The sequence below is a fragment of the Pteropus alecto genome, unplaced genomic scaffold (genome assembly GCF_000325575.1).
Source record: "Pteropus alecto unplaced genomic scaffold, ASM32557v1 scaffold24, whole genome shotgun sequence".
In the NCBI taxonomy this organism is placed as follows: Eukaryota; Metazoa; Chordata; class Mammalia; order Chiroptera; family Pteropodidae; genus Pteropus; species Pteropus alecto.
This window is the reverse complement of record NW_006439192.1, coordinates 2,566,009-2,586,637: the sequence shown is the minus strand read 5'-3', so window position 1 is coordinate 2,586,637 and position 20,629 is coordinate 2,566,009. Positions and strand designations below refer to the sequence as shown.

At 42.5% G+C, this 20,629-nt stretch overlaps 1 protein-coding gene across 1 annotated transcript in view; it reads right to left on the bottom strand.

The window, feature by feature from the left end:
- Positions 1 to 20,629, bottom strand: part of ZMAT4 (zinc finger matrin-type 4) — a 264,020-nt gene that overhangs the window by 194,977 nt on the left and 48,414 nt on the right. Inside the window, exon 2 of the mRNA XM_006916459.2 lies at positions 5,702 to 5,807. Coding sequence (XP_006916521.2) covers positions 5,702 to 5,803 — 102 coding nt within the window. The 5' untranslated portion in view covers positions 5,804 to 5,807. The remainder of the gene's footprint in view (positions 1 to 5,701; positions 5,808 to 20,629) is intronic.

The following is a 20,629-nucleotide window of genomic DNA, read 5'->3' as shown; positions in this document are numbered from 1 at the left end:
TTCCTGGAAAAAGAATCTTCACAATGTCTGCCCTGCAGGATGCCAACTTTGGTATGGACCAGTGACTACTCTTTGTCTTCTTTTCTTCCTTCTTTTGAATGGGAAATGTTACCACTACTATAAAGTATAGGAGGAGGAAAGGTACCATTTCTCTTTTGTTCATAGGTTACTGAACCAAAAGGAATCATATCCATATCAATGACTGAGTAGAATTTGAAGTTGTCTCTTACAGAGGGGATGTGTGTGCTCTATGTGTTAAAGGAAGAATGAAGTGAATATTTGATGACTAGACTGTGTGGCAGAGATGATCTCCTGTGTTTGCTGAACCCATTTCATTTACCCACACACGTAAACTGCATTTTCCAGCTTCCCCTGCAGTTAGGTGGGACCATGTGATTAAATTCTAGCCAATGGAAGAATGTAGCCTGGCTCCTAACATCCACTGAATGATATCATATGCTCTCAGGAAACAAGAACTCATGCTGCAGGGCATATTCTGCCTACTCTTAACCAATGAGTATTGAGCACACACACCATCTGACAACTGTTATTAGCCATTGTGTGTATTGTCTGAAGTTGAATGTGTTCTTCACACTGAATTCTCTCTATGAACGATTTATTTTGTGTTCCAATTAACTATTTCGAGTAATAATAATTAATGAAAGGTAAGATGGTTAGACTTGCTAAGATAAAAAAAATATATAAAAAATAGTGACAAATTTTATAGATGCTCAAGAGTCTTTAATGAAATGGTCAAGAAACAGAGGTCTAAGACTATCAGGCAATCAAAAATAGGATGAAGTCCTCTAACATTATGGAGGGTAACAAGAATTGCTTTAGCCTGGGAAAATGCACCAATAATTATATTAACAGCATCTGGGAGAAATTAAGCATGTCATGACTGCAAGAGATTCAAAGAGACTGAAACGGTAATTCTTAATGTACAGTGCAAAGAAGGCATTTTCACAGAAATTCTTCTCTAAAGATCTTTTATTATCCTCACTCAATATTCGCATTTTTAGAAGTGCATTGCCCACAATACCCAGGATGGGTGTGAACCCAGTGAGCCCTGACACTATGCAAGTCCAGTTAGTGTAATCCCTGGCAGGACTGATGGCAGCAGAAGTACAACATGCTATTAACTCACAGCTCTGAGACATGGGGAAGAAATTGTCCAGCCTGCATGCTTACTCAGGCAGTTAGAAAAAAGAAAAAGAAAAGTTGACAAGGTGTGAGAGAGAGACTAAGGAAAAGAAGGCATTAAAGTACCAGAAACTCATGAGACTTTAATCAGCATATATTAAGGACCTGAATTTTCACCTTGTCTCTACCCAAAAAGTACTTATACTCCATCTACTATTAGACTTAAGGAGACCAGAAGAGTGCCCTTTAGCTATTTCCCTGGATTAAAAAGAAAGCTAGGGTAGGCCAAAGTTCTTTTGGAATGTAATCAAAACTAGTAAAAGAAGAAAAATCTATTTCAGCATGCCTCTGTGGGCCCAATGTGGCTGGTGCCACACTGATCAGAGAGCAGTACTGGATTCCCTGGTGGGCCGATGAAGTTCATTTACCAGGATTGACATTACTTCAAGATTCAGAGATGTTTGAAAGATTTTTCATCTGTTTAGAGAATTTTCTTTCGTATAACTATAAAATCATCACTTATACCTTGGAGGCCAGCTCCCAGTCATAGATTGACTCCCAATGTATACCAGTGCCTCTTCTGGTGTACCCATCGGTGCTTCCATTAAGCCTGAACCACTGCTTTCCTCCTCTAGTCCCCATCCTCAGCCTCTTCGTCAGCCTCTAAGTGCCAATGAGCAACAATCATGGGCAAAGCTCTATGGTGAGTGCTGTAGAAATAAATTTAAAAACTCAATGGATGACACCTGCCTGCCCGCAGGAAGCTTACAATCTTGTTTGAAGGTGCCAGGACACCTAAGCCGCTAATTTCACAAGGAATATTTAATTACACAAATGCACAGCAGCACAAGGGATATTAGGGTTCATAAGAAAGGGCAAGCAGTAGGGGTTGGCACATTCATGGCTGGGTTCATTGGGCCTGCCTAACAAGAGTTCTCTCTCTTTCCTTCTAGGTCTGCTCATTCACCTTCTTCCTTTAGCTTCACTCAAAAATAATAATAATCTCTCTATCCTTTCAGTTTCATTTTTCATGGTCTTCTCTGTATAAATCTTATTCTCCATACATGCCAAAAAAAAAAAATCACTCCTTTACTCATGCAAGCAACTCTTTCTCTCTGCAGAAAATTAGTCTTTAGCCACTACAGCAAACTACTCAAGTGATATTCAGTCACTCTCATTTGAAAGCTTGCTCTTCCCTTCCGTGTCTGTGTCTACGTGTTCTATTAATTCAGACCATTTATCCAGTGAGCAGAGAAAATATCTAATTATAGTTTCCACCAAAATATTAACATGTTATTAATGCTTAGCAAGTAAGGAAAATAATAATACCCTTATGTTTCCCTTTTTTTTCATCTCAGGACTCCAAATGCAAAAAGAGATTTTAAAAGTATAACGTGAAAGAGTCTGGTCCATTAGACATATATTAGGTTTTTCTGTCCTGCTATATAAAGGTCCAGCCTTCTAAATGGGGCATGCAACTATTAAGCATTAAACTATCTGCTGTTTTTCTCTCCTGCTTCAGAGATCTGGCATATTAGTCTCATGATACAAGTCGCATCAAAAGCTGTTCTTGTCCCAGCGATGCACTTTGACTGCCACCAGTAAATTGTCATTCAGAAATGCTCAATTATACTGTTATGCTCCCAAATGCTTAAGAAACTCACAAGAATCCAAACTCTCCTTTTCTTTATGCCCTGACCCCACCTTACCTATATGTATGTGTTCCTGCTCACCTCCCTTCCTTACACAAATCTTCCAGTCCAGCCAGCCAAGCCTCCTCAATGATCCTTGGAGATATCAAGATTTCTCATTCCAGCAACTCCTAAACTTAGCCCATCCACTGAAGCCTAGATAATTTATACAGTCCGTACAGATCTTTCTTGACCATAATAACTCTTGGTGATGACTCACTCTTTTGAATTTGGATTATGCAAATATCTAAAAAGTTAACAGCACAATGTAGCATATATCAGAATGTCAAATGGGCAGAAGAACTAACACTGTTTATATCAAAATAGATCAGCAGAGCAAGCAGCAGAATTCTACAGATTATGTTCAGTATCACACACATATTTATACCACACTGAACTATCTGTGGCTTTTCCTTTCAACAAAGTTTATAAGCTTGGGGAAAGAGACTATTTCTCATGCAGCTTCAGATTTCCCTGCAATAATTATCACTAATAGTGCTGGACACACAGAAAGTACACAGTGGATTGTCACTGATTTGCTCTATAAGGAAGCTGGGAATATTATCTGGTTGAACCGAAGAGTAAAATTATACTAAAGCAATAAATCAGTGATAGAGCTTTGAGAATAAGTGTGACAACATTTTCAATGAATTGAGCGGTATTTTGAACTCATAGAGACCCACTCTACATGCAATTGCAGCAGAAAAGGTGCAGGTGGAGGAAGGCAGGGAGATTAATAGAATCAGAGAATCAGTTCTCAAATGGCCTTCAAGATTGTCTGATGGAAGCCATCCTCTTAGACATGAAGAATTTCCGAGGAAGTCTCCTAACTGAAGCTGGAAGACCAGAGATTGCATAAGGTAGCCTCAGTCCTGACTGTGCCCTTTGCACACACATGGCAGCTTTGCAGCAAGAATACATGCTGTTTCTCACTGAAGGAAGTGCCCCACCTCTGCCTGGAGGCAGGGAGTGAAACATCATTCAGAGTTCCCATCCATGCTTAATGGGAATGCATTTAATGCTGTTTTAATGATGTGTAACACTGTTAATTGCAGATCTATTGTAATTGCTTTCTTTTCTCTATGCTACATGCAACAAATACTAACACATCCTCTAAACAATTAAATTGTACCACAGCAAGAGTACAGTATGGTGACCAAAAAAAAAAGGAAAGAAAAAAGAAAGAAAATCTTGAGTTCAAATAACTAAACCTTTCATTGAGCAGCTAAAATTCTTTTCCTTGAAAAAACATTTTTGTTGTTTTCAATTTTCTGATGTTACTTTTCTAGCTCAGGTAAGAAGAAAGCAGTGCTGGACATTGTCACTTGGACATTATTTTTGAAAACAAACACAAACTGAGTATCTATGATGTGCAGACACTGTTCCAGGAATTATAAAAGATCAAATAATTAAAACTGTGTTTCCGCCCTCAAGAATCTAGTGCAATGATTAAAAACGAACACAAACAGTCTAGTAAAGGGAGAACATGAAGGACTAACAGGAAGCTATAGAATTTCAAAGCAAGGACAAATTCTCTGATTTTCTTTAACTGGGGAAATTGAATGAATAAAACCATATGTGTTTATAAAGCAATATCCATGGAAATCAGAAAGTTCTTAATTTCAAAAGATGGATATCTTTCATTTTAGATCATTCTTTTGAGTTCCCATTTACTTCTAACATTCAACTGCCTCTTGACAAACGAATATGCTAACTTTTTGCACAGATTCTGATTTTTAAGTTTTCTCTGAAGAGCAAGTTTTATTTGCCTTCAATAAAATATTGCTACTACAGCATTAATAATGAAAAACAACATTATTTTGCATGTGTGACAACTTCACAGTTCTAAAGTATTTTTACAAATGCTATTTCAATAGGTCTCATTTGGTTACCACAAAATCCTGAGGAGTATGCAGGGTCTGTTTATTGTGACTTGGGGTGTGTACATGTGCATGTTATTATTATTTTCATGTGCACAGAGGAATCTGAGGCTCAGAGGAGTTTGGTGAGCGACAGCGACAACTGTCATTTGTCCAACTCGTCAGACAAAAAGAAAATTGCTGGCTAAGCTCTCCAATCTAAAATTACTTACAAGTTATTACACTTGAAAACTCATGTTTCCACTGGTACATGTTCTTTTGAAAAGCAAACATGCCCTGGACAGCCCTCAGCATCTGGATCCCCTTTCCTTCACGCACGGCACCTCGTTCCCTCCTCAGACACTAGCCAACCTCTCTTCTCTCACCCTTTCTTCCTGATAGAGGATCAAAAAGCAGCCATTTGTTCTTCCATCCTAAAGACCCAAAGCCACTGAATTATGTCCTTTTAGAGCATTTGGGCTTTAAAACTTTGTTATAACTCTGCAGGGGAAGTCTTTAAGCCCTACACATTTAGGGCAGCGGCCACCAGGTGGAAGGAATTTGGTACTGAATCACCGATGCTGCCATGTTTCCCTTTTTTCCCTACAGTGAGGAACAAAGAATCTCTGAGTTTAGTTTCAGGGTCACAGAAGAAAAGAGAAGTTGGCATTAATGCATCCTGCCCTGTGTCCCTGAAAGGAACTTCAGGGATGAGCAGTGAAAGATTTAACAAGCAGAGAAAGCACACTGAGTCTCAAGGAGCCGAGGTACAAAGAAAAACGAGAATCTGGGAAGCAGCCAGGGCCTGGGAACGAAGTCCCCAGCCCTCACTCCCTACCCCACTCAGACTCATTTCTCCCAGCCTGAGCTCAGACTATAAGGGTTCAAGTCCTGTGCTTCCTAAAACCTGCCCCAAGTCCAGAAGTGGGTACTCTCAAGTCCTACAACCATGACCCATGGTACTCCTTCTTCCATTTGAAACCACTGAGCGAGGAAAGCTGTCCTTACCTCGTAATGGGCCACGCGCTGGGATTCGGATATCAGTTGTGCACTGCACACTTTGCAGTAACTGTCTGTAAATAAATCCTGATCGATATCGGAGGACTTCATCAGGCTAAAGGAGAATCAACAGAAAAGAAAAATGAGGCCACTGCTTTGATGTTTATGCAAGTCATTAACTGTGTAAAAAAGCCAAGAGCACAGTAACAGATCCAGCGAAGGGAGCAGTGGGGGAGCTCTCCCTAAACCGTCAGTGTTACTATACCATTAACCGTAGTAGGTATAGAGTTTATAATTTTCTTATGAATGCCCAATAGAGTTGCTGGTACTGTAAAATAGAAACTCAGCTTTAGTTTTCTCTTTTTGACAAATTAGACATATCTAATGCATTATAAAGGATTTATGGAAGAAGACATTTTCACATATGATTTTATATTAACAAAATATTGTAAGCATTCAATATATCCAAAATAGGAAATGGGTTAAATTAATTTCGATACATCCAGTCACTAGAATACAATGTGACGCTTAAATCTAAATTTAAATCGAATCCTTCTTTAAAAGAATATTTAGTGAAATAAGAAAAAGTTTACCATTATCAACAAAAGATTATAAATCGACACATGCGGTATTATGCTAATTTATTTTAAAATATGTACAGGTACATAGAAAACATTCCAGAAAGTTTTAACAAAATTTTAATAGCAGTTATCTTTGGGACATCAATGGTAATTGCCTATGTAAAACCTATTTAACAGCTATACTTAGAAAATTAAAAAATAAAATACATTTAGGGTTGTTGAAATTCATAAAGGCCACCTCCACCACTCTACACCACAATTGAATCCACAAAAGTAAATAAATATATTCTCAAATTCCAAACCCCAAATCAAAAAGCGGCCAAGGGTCTCAAGCTTGTGAAAGTGATCTGTCACAAAGGTGTTTTATAGCAGCTGAAGTGTAATGTTACCACCCTGGAAACACACACCAGCGCATCAGAACGTTTTCCTCCAACCCACAAGCTCTGCTTCATTTTACCTCCTGCCTGCCAGGCAAAAAGTAAGAACTGTGCCAGACAACATGTGTAACAGAGAGGTGAAAAAAGTTTCAGACAATAGGGGTGTGGTAGGCACCTCAGAGTTCCTCTTACTCCAATGCCCTCATTTTACATGTGAGACTTTCCAAAGCCACATTATTGATGATAGACCGGGCCGTAAATACTGCCTAGCTTTCATGATTCCGAGTTTCACACTCCAGACTCATCCCAGGTCCAGTGCTATCTGCCATGTTGGTGTTGGGTAAGTCACTAAGCCCTGTAGGTCTCAGTTTCCAACCTATAAAAATTGAGAAACTAATATTTTCAATGTCTCCTTAGAGAATTGTGGTGAATAGCAAAAGGAAAAATATAGGCGAGGGTACTAAATAAACTGCAGAACTCTCTTCAGTTGAAAGGGATCATTATCACACTTTTAATGATATACTAATGTCGTGAGATGTTGGCTAAGTCTTACTAATGCAACAAAATGAAAGATTGTGGTCCATTTTGTGTGTTTTGAAACCATTTAAATAGCTGGGCCAGATAAGTAAATTATCTGCTTGAAATAAAAGGATGTCTGCCTTAACAAGTCCAAACTCACTTTCTACCTTGGCCTTGGCAGTGATGGCCCATTAGAACATTTGTATTAAGCAATTTAAAAGGATTCATAGTTCTGCTCTTAAGAGGCAACAATATCACTGTTTTGTCAATGCCCCACGTACCAGTAGTAATACCAGATAGTAAGGACCACTGACTCTCACAGCTGAAGTGCACATGTTTTTCTGGAAGGACCATTTTCTGGAAGGACCAGCTTAGAGTCCTACACCTGAAGTACCTGGAGACTCATTATGTCACATGACAACTTGTTCCAGAGAGCCTGGCAAATCTAGTTGTTAGGTACTTCTTAAGTTGAATCAAAACCTGTCTCATTGTAGATTTCACTCATTGATTCTGTCTCTGGGTATAACACAGGACAATTTTACTTGCCTTTTTCATGAGAAATCCTCCAAATGTTTGAAGATAGCTCTCTTCTATTCCATTCCTTGTCCTGCCTTATCATTTTGATCTGTCTATCTCTTTAAGAGCCATTTTCAAAGGGAGTGCCAAGGACAGAATGAAACACTACAGATATGGTCTAAATGTGGCACGAAATCATAAATCCAAATGACCATCCAAAATATCCATTGTCATTTGTAATGTTCTCTCTTTACAGCCTGGAATATAAATGGAGACGTGTTTTTATGATGAAAAAATACAGTACATTTTGAAATGCCAAATGTGAAAAGAAAACTTATTAGGTGTATTTTTGAAGCTAGGCTCCTATAAGTAGTTGTCTTTAAATATTATCGTGTTCCCTGCTATTTCTAATAAAGAAGCGTATGAAAATAGATTCATGGGTGACCTGGTTAATAGGAATCTACAAACTCACTGCATACTCCTTCCTCATTATACAACCAACTGCAGAAATCAAACACTGTGAAAGGATATTCAAGGTATGTGTCGGACCGAGTGGGGCCCGTAGGAGTCTGAATCTTGGTAAAGCAGCTGTGCAACAGAAATAGCTTTAAAAGCAGAATATAAAATTTGTATACTAAAAAAAATTCAAAGGAAGAAGAGAATGTCATGGCTTTTTTTTTTTCACTGATATATATATACATATATATATATACATACATGCACACATATTTGCATATAGGAATATTGATTTGAACAAGCCCATATGCAGTAAAATGACAATAAAGACCTCTGAAATTTATGAGGCCCAAATGGAATACTCGAATAAGTTAAATTCCAGTAGGAAGCAATTAGTGGACAAGTGTCAGCCTGGTTTGTGCATGACGGCTCTTCTCCAAGAAAAGATAACTCTCTGTGTGTAGGCCACTCTAAACAACTAGAGGGACTGATTTATGATTCAAAGAGTGGAATTCCCAAGTGGAAGATGGAGCTGCCACTTGACCCCTCCTCTGGCTTGTTTAGAATAAGGTTATCAGCCTCGCTGGACTGAAAAGGTACAGGTGAGCTGGTAGGAAAAAGAAAGGCAAACCCAACTGCCTTTGTTTAGCCTTGTCCAAGGTTCTGACAGCAGTTGGACCAGTCAGGGCAGGGCCACTGACCACCTCCTGTATGGTCAGTCCTACTGTCCCACCAGAGTCAGTGCCTGGCGACTTCCACCCGAGAAACACGCTGACTGTGCTGCACTCTGAGGCTTTGGGACATTGTGAGGAGAGAGACAAGAGTATGGGAAGGGGGCAGTTTGATTTCCTAGATCTGAAACTGATCTGAATGAAAGCTTCCTCGGAATGAAAGCTTCCCTGCTCTGGCACGTTTAAAGCAAACACTGAAGATTTGAATAACTTCTCTATCACTCTTCTGTATTCATAGAGGATTTGTTACTTATATTTTAGTTCTGAGTGGAGTTGGAGGCAGTATTAGAACAAGAGCCTGATCAGATTCTCATTTGCTACACCAGGTCTCTATATAGGACTCTACTTACAGATGTAGCAGTGATAGTGTAAGAGTCAAAGGTATAGCTAGATATAATAAATAAAGAAACTATATAAGAGAAGAGCTTTTGTTTATTCAATTGTGGTTTTTTTTAGCATCTACAATGTGTGAGGCACAGGAATAACAGAAGGTACAACTCCTACCTTCCAAACCTTCATGAGCTATTGAGTAAGAAAAGATATACACACACAAACACCTAAGGCACAGGCAGCAAGTGTAATTTGGCTAGCAAAAAGTACTACAGGATTTGAGAAGACAAGCAGGATTATAAGAAACTCTTCAAAGAGGTTCTGTGAGAACTGGACATTTAAGGAAGGATAGGATTAGAATGGAGGAAAATAGGTTCCAGCTCAAAAGCTAATATTTTTTCCTGGCACAGAGAAAAATCATACCACCAATAGGCATGAGAAGATAAATACAAGGGGCATCATGAGGCTAATTTAAGACTATGCAACATTAAGGGAAGAAGGAGAAAAATGCAAGGAAGATAAGGGTACACAAAGCTCAGGACCCAGATAGAAGGAGGAGGGACTGGGGGAAAACAGACAAGTCCCAAAACTTTTCTCAAGATGCGAGGAATGGCCTTTTTAGGATCTTCAGATACAGATACAAATCCTTCCTTTCTGCTTCTTTCTGAGTCTCAAGAGCAGATTTCAGGAACACAGGCTGAAAACCCAGAGAAACCTGAGGCTTCATGGCAAAGGGTAATATTCTTCATTCCATTTCATTTTTGATAGTGTTAAAATAGCTTCTGATTCAAAGATCCCAGAACCCATGCAGGGCTCTTCAGAGGAAGAAGACATTTAGTTGAAATCCAAGTTGGTCATTGGCCAACTAGGTTCTTGAGCAAGTTACAGATCCTCTCTGAGCCCTTGTTTCCTCATTTATGAAACAGGGGAAACATTCTCACAGGGCTTTTGTGAGAATTAGAGGCAATGTAGGCAAAGAAGACATCTAAAAAAGACTGTGGCATGTGGCAGACACTCAAAAGTAGATATTACCACCATTATTATGAATATTATTAATTTTGTATTATTATTATTCTCGTTGTCAGGAGGGATGCCATAAATATTTAAGCAGAGAAATAAATAGACCCACATTCACACTAAGGGGGAAGATAACACAGTCGGTGTGCCAAAATCATAGCTTTTATTGCCATCATAGGCTTTCTCTTTTGTATGAACAGTATCATCCACAAAAATGGCTGATTTCCACTGAATGCTCCTACCAGCTGATACTCAAGCTGATACTTCACTTATGCTTGTGAAGACCCCATGTTTCATGAATATTTAAAATCTATTTTTGTTGTCAGTAGGTGCTGATACTGGCAGATGGAGCGGTTTGATGAGAACTCCAACCTATCTTCTCTCTCGCCCACTAGTGCTCTTCTCTCTGTGACCTGCTCCCAGGGGGACACAAAGGAAAGCACACGTCATGCACAGCCTGGATGTACCTCAGCTCTCTGAACCCACAGCCACTCACTGTGGTCACCTTGAGCTGGCCATAGCAGTCATGCTCCCCAAGGTGTCATCTCCTTGGCCCCAGTCCCTTGCAGAGAGAAGCCTTTGCATTGGTGATCCTGACCAGTGGGTGTCCTGCCATAGTGAAATAGGGCATCTCCACTATAAAGCTCATCTAGATGATCTAATAACCTACTTTCCACCCACTTTCTCCCCTCACTAACCCTTTAAAAATAGGATTTAAGACCCATGGCAATTTCAACCAAAGAGCTGCCCTCGCCATTAGGGGCAGATTTCTGAGTCTCCAAACTGCCACTCCGTATGATTTTATGAACTGGCCAGTATCAGGGATTGTGGCTCCTCTAAAGATGCTCTCAACAGCACTTGGCCTTCATGAAAGCTCAAGATCTAGAAATAATACAAATTTTACTTTAGTATTATAAATGTATTAAGCACCGCTCCTAAGCCAGGCTTAATAAGGGCCTAACCACCTGATTCCCTCATGGAGACAGGAGACGTCACCGGCCTTATTTTCTAGATGAGAAACTAAGGCTCAGGAGTTGAGTAACAACTCAAGAGTCACACAGCTCCTATGTGGCAGTCAAGAGCCCAGGCCAGGGCAGACAGTGCCCATCAGCTCAGCCTGCACCCCAGTCTGCCTCCCTGTGGTGGAATTCAGCACAGCCAGCCCTTCAGTCTGTTCCCCTGTCTGGTGAATGCCATAAAAAATACTTAAAATGAAAGTAGAGGCAGACATCCTGCCCAGAATTAATATGCTGTAGCCCGGAGAGCCCTTGCTGTCCCGGTGGAGCCTCAACAGCTGTTACTGATCTCAGGGCCTAGACTCTCTTCCCTGCATTTACCTGAACCAAGCCGGGTGCACTGTCGCCTTCCCACACATTCCAGACCTGCTTCCGCCTGCACAGCCACAGAGTCTGTGCCTCCTGTGACAGGACCTCCGATTAGGTACCTACTTCCGCCCTCCCCCGTGGCCTGACACCCTCGAACACCACCACACCCTTCTGTCCAGTCTGGCTGGCACCCCTTCACCCAGTTTGGGACCCTCCACTCTATGCTCACCCTCACTCTCCCAAGGCCACTAGCCTCAGCAGCTCTGGTCCTCTGCGTCCCAGTGCCCCATGTAGAGAGACTGCACTTCTACCACCTTCAATTTTGACAAGCTGAATGGTAGACTAAAAATGCCACCAGTTAAAAAGAATCACCCTCTGGTTATGAACATGAAACAGACATGAGGCATGTGATGTTGTTTAAATTCAGCCACATTTTAAAACTATTAATATCCCAAAGGCTACTGAAATTGCTTCTGCTTTAGTTTGTCAATACTAGAGGGGATGAAACTCTGCTCAGAAAGGGAAAGATTAGAACCACGGCTGTCCCATTATCACACAAAATAAATAAGCTTTGGTCTGCTCCTCTGATCCTTTTGGGTTTTTATTCCACCTGCAAAAGGGCCCCTGAACCAGAATTCACCTTCTGACCTTTGCTCCATTCCCCTTTTGGGCTCTGCCACTGTCCTACTGGGACACGTTGAAACGTCTTGCCCTCTAGCCCCCGCAGAAACAAAAAAGAAAGCTTTGAGAGACAAGCTTGTGCTTCAGCACACATCTTCACAGTGACTACCTCCCGCTCTCACTCAGGCCCAGGAGCCTCAGACGATGGGCTAGAAGCAGGGACTGTCCTATCCCCATCACATCTCCCTCTACTTGGAGGTGGATGATGCAGGGCTGGTTGCCGTGGCAGCAGACCAAGCAGACTTAGAGAAAAAAAAAAAAATGAAAAGTACTCCAGAAATGAAAGCGTATTGGTCTTCCATGAAATCATGCCAGAGAGAGAAAGAGGGCAGAGAACAGCCCAGAGCAGCACAGATGAAGTAGATGCCTGAACCTAGCTTTCAGGGCCTGCAGACCCCAGTGCACACTGTCCTTTAATTCACCATACACCCCATAGGTGGCCAGAAAGGGAAACCTAGAACCCCCCATGAAGTGCCTGAATCAGGGTGAAGGTCAAATATATGACCAGCCTGAAGAATCTTTTTGATTTTGTTTCTCAGGATGGAGCCTATTCTGATCTGATGCTGCCTTCCCCACGTTGGTCAGATAGGGGAATTTGGCAGTCCAGGCCCCTCACCACACATCATCCCCATGCAGATGCGAGCTCTGCTTTTCCAGCCTGATCTTTGTTGAGAGAGAGAGAGAGAGAGAGAAAGAGAGATGGCGGGGGGCGGCGGGGAGGGGCGGGGCGGGCAGCTCTGCACGCAACTTCCTTCTCTTGCTTGGCATTGCCAGGAGCTGCATAGCTGACTCACACCACTTGAATAATTGCCTTTTAATGGCACCGTTTTCTTCACGTGTAAAACCAAGCTCTGTGATTCTTGACTTAGAGGCATCTGCCATTGCTGTACATACATGCCTCACCCACAGCCCTGGGCCATGAAACCATATCTGTCAGTCTCTTTCACATATGGCACAAGCTTGCCTGATGACATCTAGGAAGGAGGACAGCAAACACGCTCCCAGCTTGAGCCAACCATTGTGGGCACAAACATGTGCCTCTGTCACCTCTGAAGAGGCATGCGTGCCTGGTCCCTTGCCACTTCTCTCCTCTCTGGCCCCTTGTCCTTTGTCTGAATGTATAAGTCTGAATTTTAGACTCTAGGGGGCACGAATGGATCTCAAAGCTTCAGAACACTCCAACCCCTCATATTTTTTATGGAATTCACCAAATGGCCTCTGCCCAAGTCTAGGACACTGTACAAATGCACTAGGATCCCCCTTTCTTCATTAAATGGGTTTTTATTGAGCATTTACTATGTGCATGGTGCTGATCTCATGGAGAAGGTTTACATATTAGGATCCAGCATATATCATTCTACAAAAACATGGACAGGATTCCTGTCTCCTTCTATACATACATAAAATATTCACACCAGCTGATAGATAACGGCTCTGGCTCTCCCACATGTCATTCTAGAATCTCTATGTGCCCCATGGCCCAATGATCCTCGCTAAGATTTTAAGTAGAGAGTGGGGATGTGCCCAGAGACAGATGGAGCCAGCAGGTATTCCAAAAGATGAAAACCATTCTGGCTGGTTTCCAAAAACCCCTTTCAGAGGACACTCTGAGGAGAGCCCTGGCAATGAAGCAGCAAGCTCAAATGCACCCAGCTGACTGACAGGTCTGGGCAGCATGATGGAGCACTCTTATCAGGGAAAACACCGTCTGCATTTGCAGGATATTAATAGGTAAACTCTGGCCCCTTAGCTAGTCACAGTGGGTCAGAAGCATTTTCTTTCTCTTTCTGCACTTTGGAGGGGAAACATGGGTGGTGGGTGGAGAGCTTGGATTTTCCATTGCTTTACCACTTCGAGTCAGAGCAAAAACAGAGCACCCATCACAGGAGGAAAGCCAGAGGCAGAGAAAAACAAAAGAGATCACTAGCTCATGAAGAGAAGGAGGGGAGGGAAGAAGGAAATATGGGGGAGTAGAACATACTTCTTATATTTTATGTCGCTCATTCCATCAAACTAAAGGGCTGTGCACCCAGGTGGAAAAGCCACTCACATTTTAAAGAATAGTCTCCTGCCCTCCCCCACCACTCAAAGGAGGAATGCCAGCGTGGATTCCCCATTTTCCAGTGTGTTAGCTACCTGTGCCTCCTCGAGATAGGTGGATTTTCTTAATACACTGAAAGACAAGACCTTTCTTATTAACAGTGGATACAAGCCTTTGAATACACAGCTTGTAAATAAGTATTCCATTACTGAAACTTGTTTACATGATTTATCTTCACAAGACTGCCCCTACAGAACCAGACAGATTGAGGGCAGATTTAAATGCGGCTATCACATCCAGAGCTCAGAGGCACAGTTCTGCACCTGCACCCAGCTGCAGAGGAGGACACAGGAGACAGGCCAAGCTGCTGCAGGGGAAACTATTCCTTTTATTTTAATCCATACTCCAAGGCTGCTGCATGGGCTGTCAGTCAGCCAGCAGACATGTTCAGCTCCATTCCCCACTACAGCACCCTAACTGGACTTCGCTTCTGTGAGGAATCCTGTTTGGTCTTGATTTGTCCAACGCTTTTCAAAAAAAAAGTCAGCAAAATTGTAGGGTTCATGTGTAAGTATCCGGAGTAGCCAAGATGAGAAAACATATGAATTAAAATGCTGCGAAGTTGGGGGCTGCCCATCCACAAACTGATAAAAGCCTGTGTACAGATCTGCCCCTTCCACGAAATCTTTCAGCCAGAACCTCTTCTAATCTGAGAGTAGGTCTGAGATCTGGGGCTGCCTCCTGCTTTGGGATGCAGAAAAAAAATAGTAAAAATAATGATCGCTTACAGAATTCAGCTACCAGGGGAGGCTAAGCATGTAAACGTATTGTACTCTGCTGATCAGTAATAAAAGGATTAGTAAAAATTAAAATATCTGACTATATCGAGTGTCGATGCAGGTGTGTGGACATACAGAGTCTTTTATACAGTTTTGACAGGAGGATAAGTTGAAAGCATTATCTCATCAAGCTAAACAACTCAACAACTGCCCTCCTGGTTTACAGGAAAGAAACACCCTTGTTCATGTACCACACCAAACATGTAAAAGATGACGATAGTAGCATTGTTCAAATAGCCAAACCTGCAATCAGCCCAAATGTGCACCTACAGGAGGGTGGATGAATAAATTGAGGTATAGTCACAGCATGAATGAAGCATGGCAATACACCAGAATATGGATAAATCATAGCAATCTATATTTACATGAAAAAGTAAGTCAAAGAGCACATATACGAGCTCTTTTTTGTAAAGTCAGAAATAACTAACATAAAAATAGATACATCGTGAGGTTAAATGAAGATAAGATACAACTCTAAAATTGTCTGGCAAAAAAAAAAAATGAGGACAGGATTTAGAATGATGATTTTTTCAGAAGAGCAGTATGAGAGAATCACATGATGAGGTACAAATTTTGCCAGATCTTAACTTGGATTTGGAAGGTGTTATAAGGGTGCTCATTCTGTTATTACAGACAGTAAATGAGAGAGAGAGAGAGAGAGAGAGAGAGAGAGAGAAGAGAGAGAGGGAGGGAGAGAGAGAGAGAGAGAGAAATGAGAGATGATTTTCTAAAAACAAATCCTCCATACTCTGTAATGGAGACATAGTTCATTTCCCCAGCCATAAAAGATTAAGCTGAATTTCTCACACCCTCTTTCAGTTAGTGAGTCCTATAACTGAATTCTGGCCAATGGAATATGGGCAAAAGTAACATGCACACTCCTAGGCCTGACCATTAAAAGCCTACTGCCTGATCTTCTACTTGCTCTCCTTTCTGCAGTTTGGATATTGATGCCCTGGTCAACCTTGGAAGCCACATGTCAAAGAAGGCAGGGTCTCTGAAAGCCTACATGGAATAGAGCTTCATGTCACCAACCCCTGGTGCCCACTGGACTTTATGTGATTGAGAAATGAACATCTAATGCACTAAGCCATGATTCCAGGGTTTATCTAACATTACCTTAACCAACTCTACCCAAATATTAGCAGCTTGACCTGGCTTGGAAACAGAAGTGTACTTTTTACCTAGTTACAGCTCTTACATGCCTTATGAGGGAGTTGGAAAAAGCCAGCGACATCCAAGGGTTTTACACTTGGGAGACTAGACTTTAACCTCACCTCCTTGCTCAGAGCTCTGGGTAATGGCATTAAACACCCCAGACCTCACTAAGAATGCTCATTCAGGGAAGTACCAATCTAGTCCTCATTTGAACAGAATGCGGGGTTTTTATGAGTCTAAAGTCAAAGAATGTATAGAAAAGAATATCATCACTTTAGGATAAGGCCTGTGTACTGGTGCACTCATCGACTATGAGACTCTTTTTAGGTATTTTAATTAAAAGTCCTTTTCCAAACACCACTGGCACCTTCTAGGAAGGCTACTCTATTTCTCTCCAGTTTTGAGCATATCCATCCTACTCACCCGCTGGCGTGGTGGTGCTAGTGTCTTGTGAAATCTGCTTTGCCATTTGTGAGGGGCAAACTGAGCAGATGGTCATGACCACTGGGGAACCTGGTAATGAGCAAACGCCACACATCAGAGTTTCAGATTCTTGTCCCCTCGCCAAAAATGACAGCCTAGTTGGCTGGTCATAGCCCTGATGTTGGGAAAAAGCACATATCTCACCATTCTAGTCCTTAACATAGCTACACTTTCAGATTCTTGCCCTGTATCAACTCTTCTCACTTTTCAGCTGAGGTGAGCAGGGGTTGAGCAGTTTCCAGGAAATGGAACTATATTCCTATAGATTCATCACTTGCTTGAGCAGTTTCTGGTTTTAGGGGGAAAAGTGGGCATATCCAATGTGGGCTGGGTGATGTCCTTCTAGGCCACTCCTCATTCTCCCCTCAGTTGTGCTCTAGCTATACTCTTGCCTCAAGCCTGGCAGTGAATTGTCAGCCCCTCAGTCCATCCTGCCCACCTACTAAAACCAGACTGACCTTAAATCAATGCCACTACCCCTGCCTCCCTCAAAGTTTCCTTCCACATTTGCTGAGACAAAGGAACTGCTTGGTGAAAGAGCAGATCAGGGTCGTGGAAGGGCTGCCAAGGAAATGGGACACAAACACTTTGGCTGGCAGTGGGAAAGAGGATGAAAGCTGAGGCAGAACAAAAGAAAAGGGGCATGAAGCTTGAGCAATCCGAAACCGAGTGGATTTGAGAGAGAAGGAGACCCCACCCCGTGATGGAGTCAGGAATAAAGAAATCATAACATTAGAAATGACCTTAGGTATCATCTAACTGAATCTTTCACATTCACGGAGAACACAGAAAAGGCACCCAGAAAGATCACAGGACTTAACCATACTCACCCTGTAAATAAAGGGTGAAATGAGAATACCAAACTCCTGCAATAACATTCCTTCCCAATGCCTCACTGTAGTCCAGAATATTTACTGCCTGCCTTTTGAGAATCACTTTGGGCAGGGAGGAACCAAAGGCACCCTTTTAAACTTTGAGAAAACCCGATACTCGTGACTTTGACTCGTGGGAGCCAGTGATGCAACAAAGACCATCTTCCCAGGTCAGGTCTCAGGAGGACCATGAGAGGGGCTGAGAGCAGAAGAAGGAGCTGGCATCTGGATTAGGATGTGCCTTGTCTCTTCTGCCATATCCTCATACTTTATAGGTGATGATAAAGCCTAGAAACCTGCGTCATGTAAAGATATTAGGGTCAGAGTGGGAAATAATTTAAGTACTGATTCCATCTAAAACTGGCACTAGCAAAGCGATTCCTATCACAAGCAGCAATTCCTGTTTCTCACCACCCCAAAATAATAGGCCGTCTTCCAAAGTTGATGAGCTGTGACTTTCTTAGTGACTGAATGGTCTGGACCCACATTAAGATAAATATTCCTGTGGTGAACAGGGAAATGTTCAGGCCAGGTGCCCTGCCAAGGAAGAAAGATGCCCTTTCTTGCCCCAACTGCTAAGACTGGAGTTGGCTTTCAGGCATCAGCTGTCTGCCTCTTCAAAAATGCCCTTAGCTGAGAGAGCCACCTCACTCAAGGTCACACTTCTACTCAAAGGGGCCTACACCCAGTGACCAATGAGTGCAAGGGTGAAAAAGCCCCACCACTGTAGCCCAACATGGGACAAATCCTGACAGGCCATTTCAGCCCCAGAACTCCCCGTGGGGCCGGTCGAGATTGTTGCACCTGCACCAAAGCCCGACTTCACAATCCTACTTCTGTTCCTCCTTGCCAAGGGTGCCCATTGCAGGAGTCATTCTAGTAAACATCCTGAACACCAAACTCTGCAGAGTCTGTCCCCTGGCAAACCCTCTCTGTGACATCTCTCCTCACCTGCCTCTTCATGAAGCAGACCTCACACGGTAGCCCCAACTATGGACCTCGCCTCATCAGAAATTCCAAGACTGGATCAGTTCCCAGAGCTCTAAAACCCCTCTAGGAATCCCAAAACTTAATCTCAGAGTAACATTTGTGTAGTACTAAGCAGAGAACTGTTTCTGGTAATGCTGTATCCTGAGATGCGCTCTGCACTGTTTAATAATATGCAAGAAAGAGAACTATGCTAGCGCTGAATCCCATTTCCCATTCTTTCAATCTGTGGTCCCAATGTGGTTACAGTTACGATCATAACATCTGACTTGAACTGATGAGTCGAAGTTTCATAATGTCAAATAAGTCATATTTCTGTAGCACTTCCTACCCATTGCTAAAAATATTGTTTCTTCCCACACAGTTATTCCTAATGAGATATTTCAAGCCACCTGGCACCCGGGGGAGTTCCTTGGCTAATCTGCTGTGGAGTCCCACAAAATATAAACTGTACACAACAGAACCCCAGTGAATGCTGGTGTCAGGGGGCAAGAAGAGCAGCAACATCACAAGATATTTTGTTCTACAATAAGAGATGTTTATGGGAGACGTCGTTAGACCAACAGCCAATGTGACGAAGGTAAAATGTAGTACATGTAACGTGTTTTTGCAGTGAACACATCAAAACAGGAGCTGGCCCCGGTTACTGACCGGCTTTCCTCCAGGACCTTAGCTGTTCTTACAGTTTATGATGAGAACCGATTTGAAACCTGGACAAATGCTTACTCCCACTGAAATGTAAATGTATCTGGGGACCAGGCAAGGCCTCCTATCTGGCTGCATTGCCAACAGATTCCAGCCATGCCAAAGAATTGCTCGCCATTGCTGACAATGTGCCCTTCTTACTCTTCCCTTGCTGTCTTGCTAAATGCTAGTCTGTCTTTACTCCTCTTCATCACTCCACTAATCCATGTTGTAGGCATCTTCTCCTGAACATTCTCCCTCCTCCTCTCACCCAAGCTGGGTTAAGGGACCCTTTCTCCTAGCTCCTTGTGCACACCAAAATATAACAGATGAAATGCTCTCTTGCAATGCTGTCTCCTCCCATGGGCTGAGAGCCTATAGAGAGGGAATCTCTCTTCTCTGTATTCAGTAATCAGCACCATTCTAAGCACGTCAGCTAGTGTTGCAATAGCAAAAATAAAATGCGCTTTCTGCTTCTATCCTTTAAATCTTATCCCTAAGATTATTTAGGAGAGCCCAGAGGGTAGTTCCAAAGGAAAAAACTCCAAGAGCACCTCCAGGACACCTCTGGGCTGTCCTAGCAAGGCCTTCTCCAGGGAGAGGCAGGCAGCACGCACCTACTTGTGCAGACATTTCAGTGTCTTGTTGCCCACAGAGGGACTTCACTCTCTAATTAGAAAATGAAACCTCTGTAATTCAGGAGAGGTCTGGAAGGAGAGGTCAGTATAAAGTCTTTCCTCTGCCACCAGCAGCCCCATCTTCACACCAGGCCTTAGCTAGATCAGGAGGTAACACTAAGAGAAATAAACAAATGTGCTTTCAGGTGGCAGCAGCATCCCAGGGGAACCAAGTGAGTTCACCACCTCCTCCTCTTCCCACCAAGTGCACCTTTGTCCTGAGCTTTCCCATCCCACAGCCCTGCCTCATCCTCTAGTCAGACCACATCTGTGGGACGTCTGAGAAAATGCTACTATATAATCATCTTAATAGTCAACATTTATCGACCGTTATGGGTTGAACTGTGTCTCTCAAAAAAGGTGTGTTGAAGTCCTAACTCACAGGACTTGCGAATGCAACCTCGTTTGAAAATCCGATCTTTGCAGATGTAATGAAGTTAAGATGAGGTCATTCTGGATTAGGGTGGGTCCTAATCCAATAATTAATGTCCTTATAAGAAGAGGGAAACTTGGACGCAAATCGGGGAGGCCATACGAAAACAGAAGCAGAAACTGGAGCTATGCATCAAGCCAAGGAACGCCAAGAATCGCCATTAGCCACCAGAAGCTAGAAGAAACAGGGCAGGGTCCTCACCCAGAGCCTTCAGAGAGAGTATGGTCCTG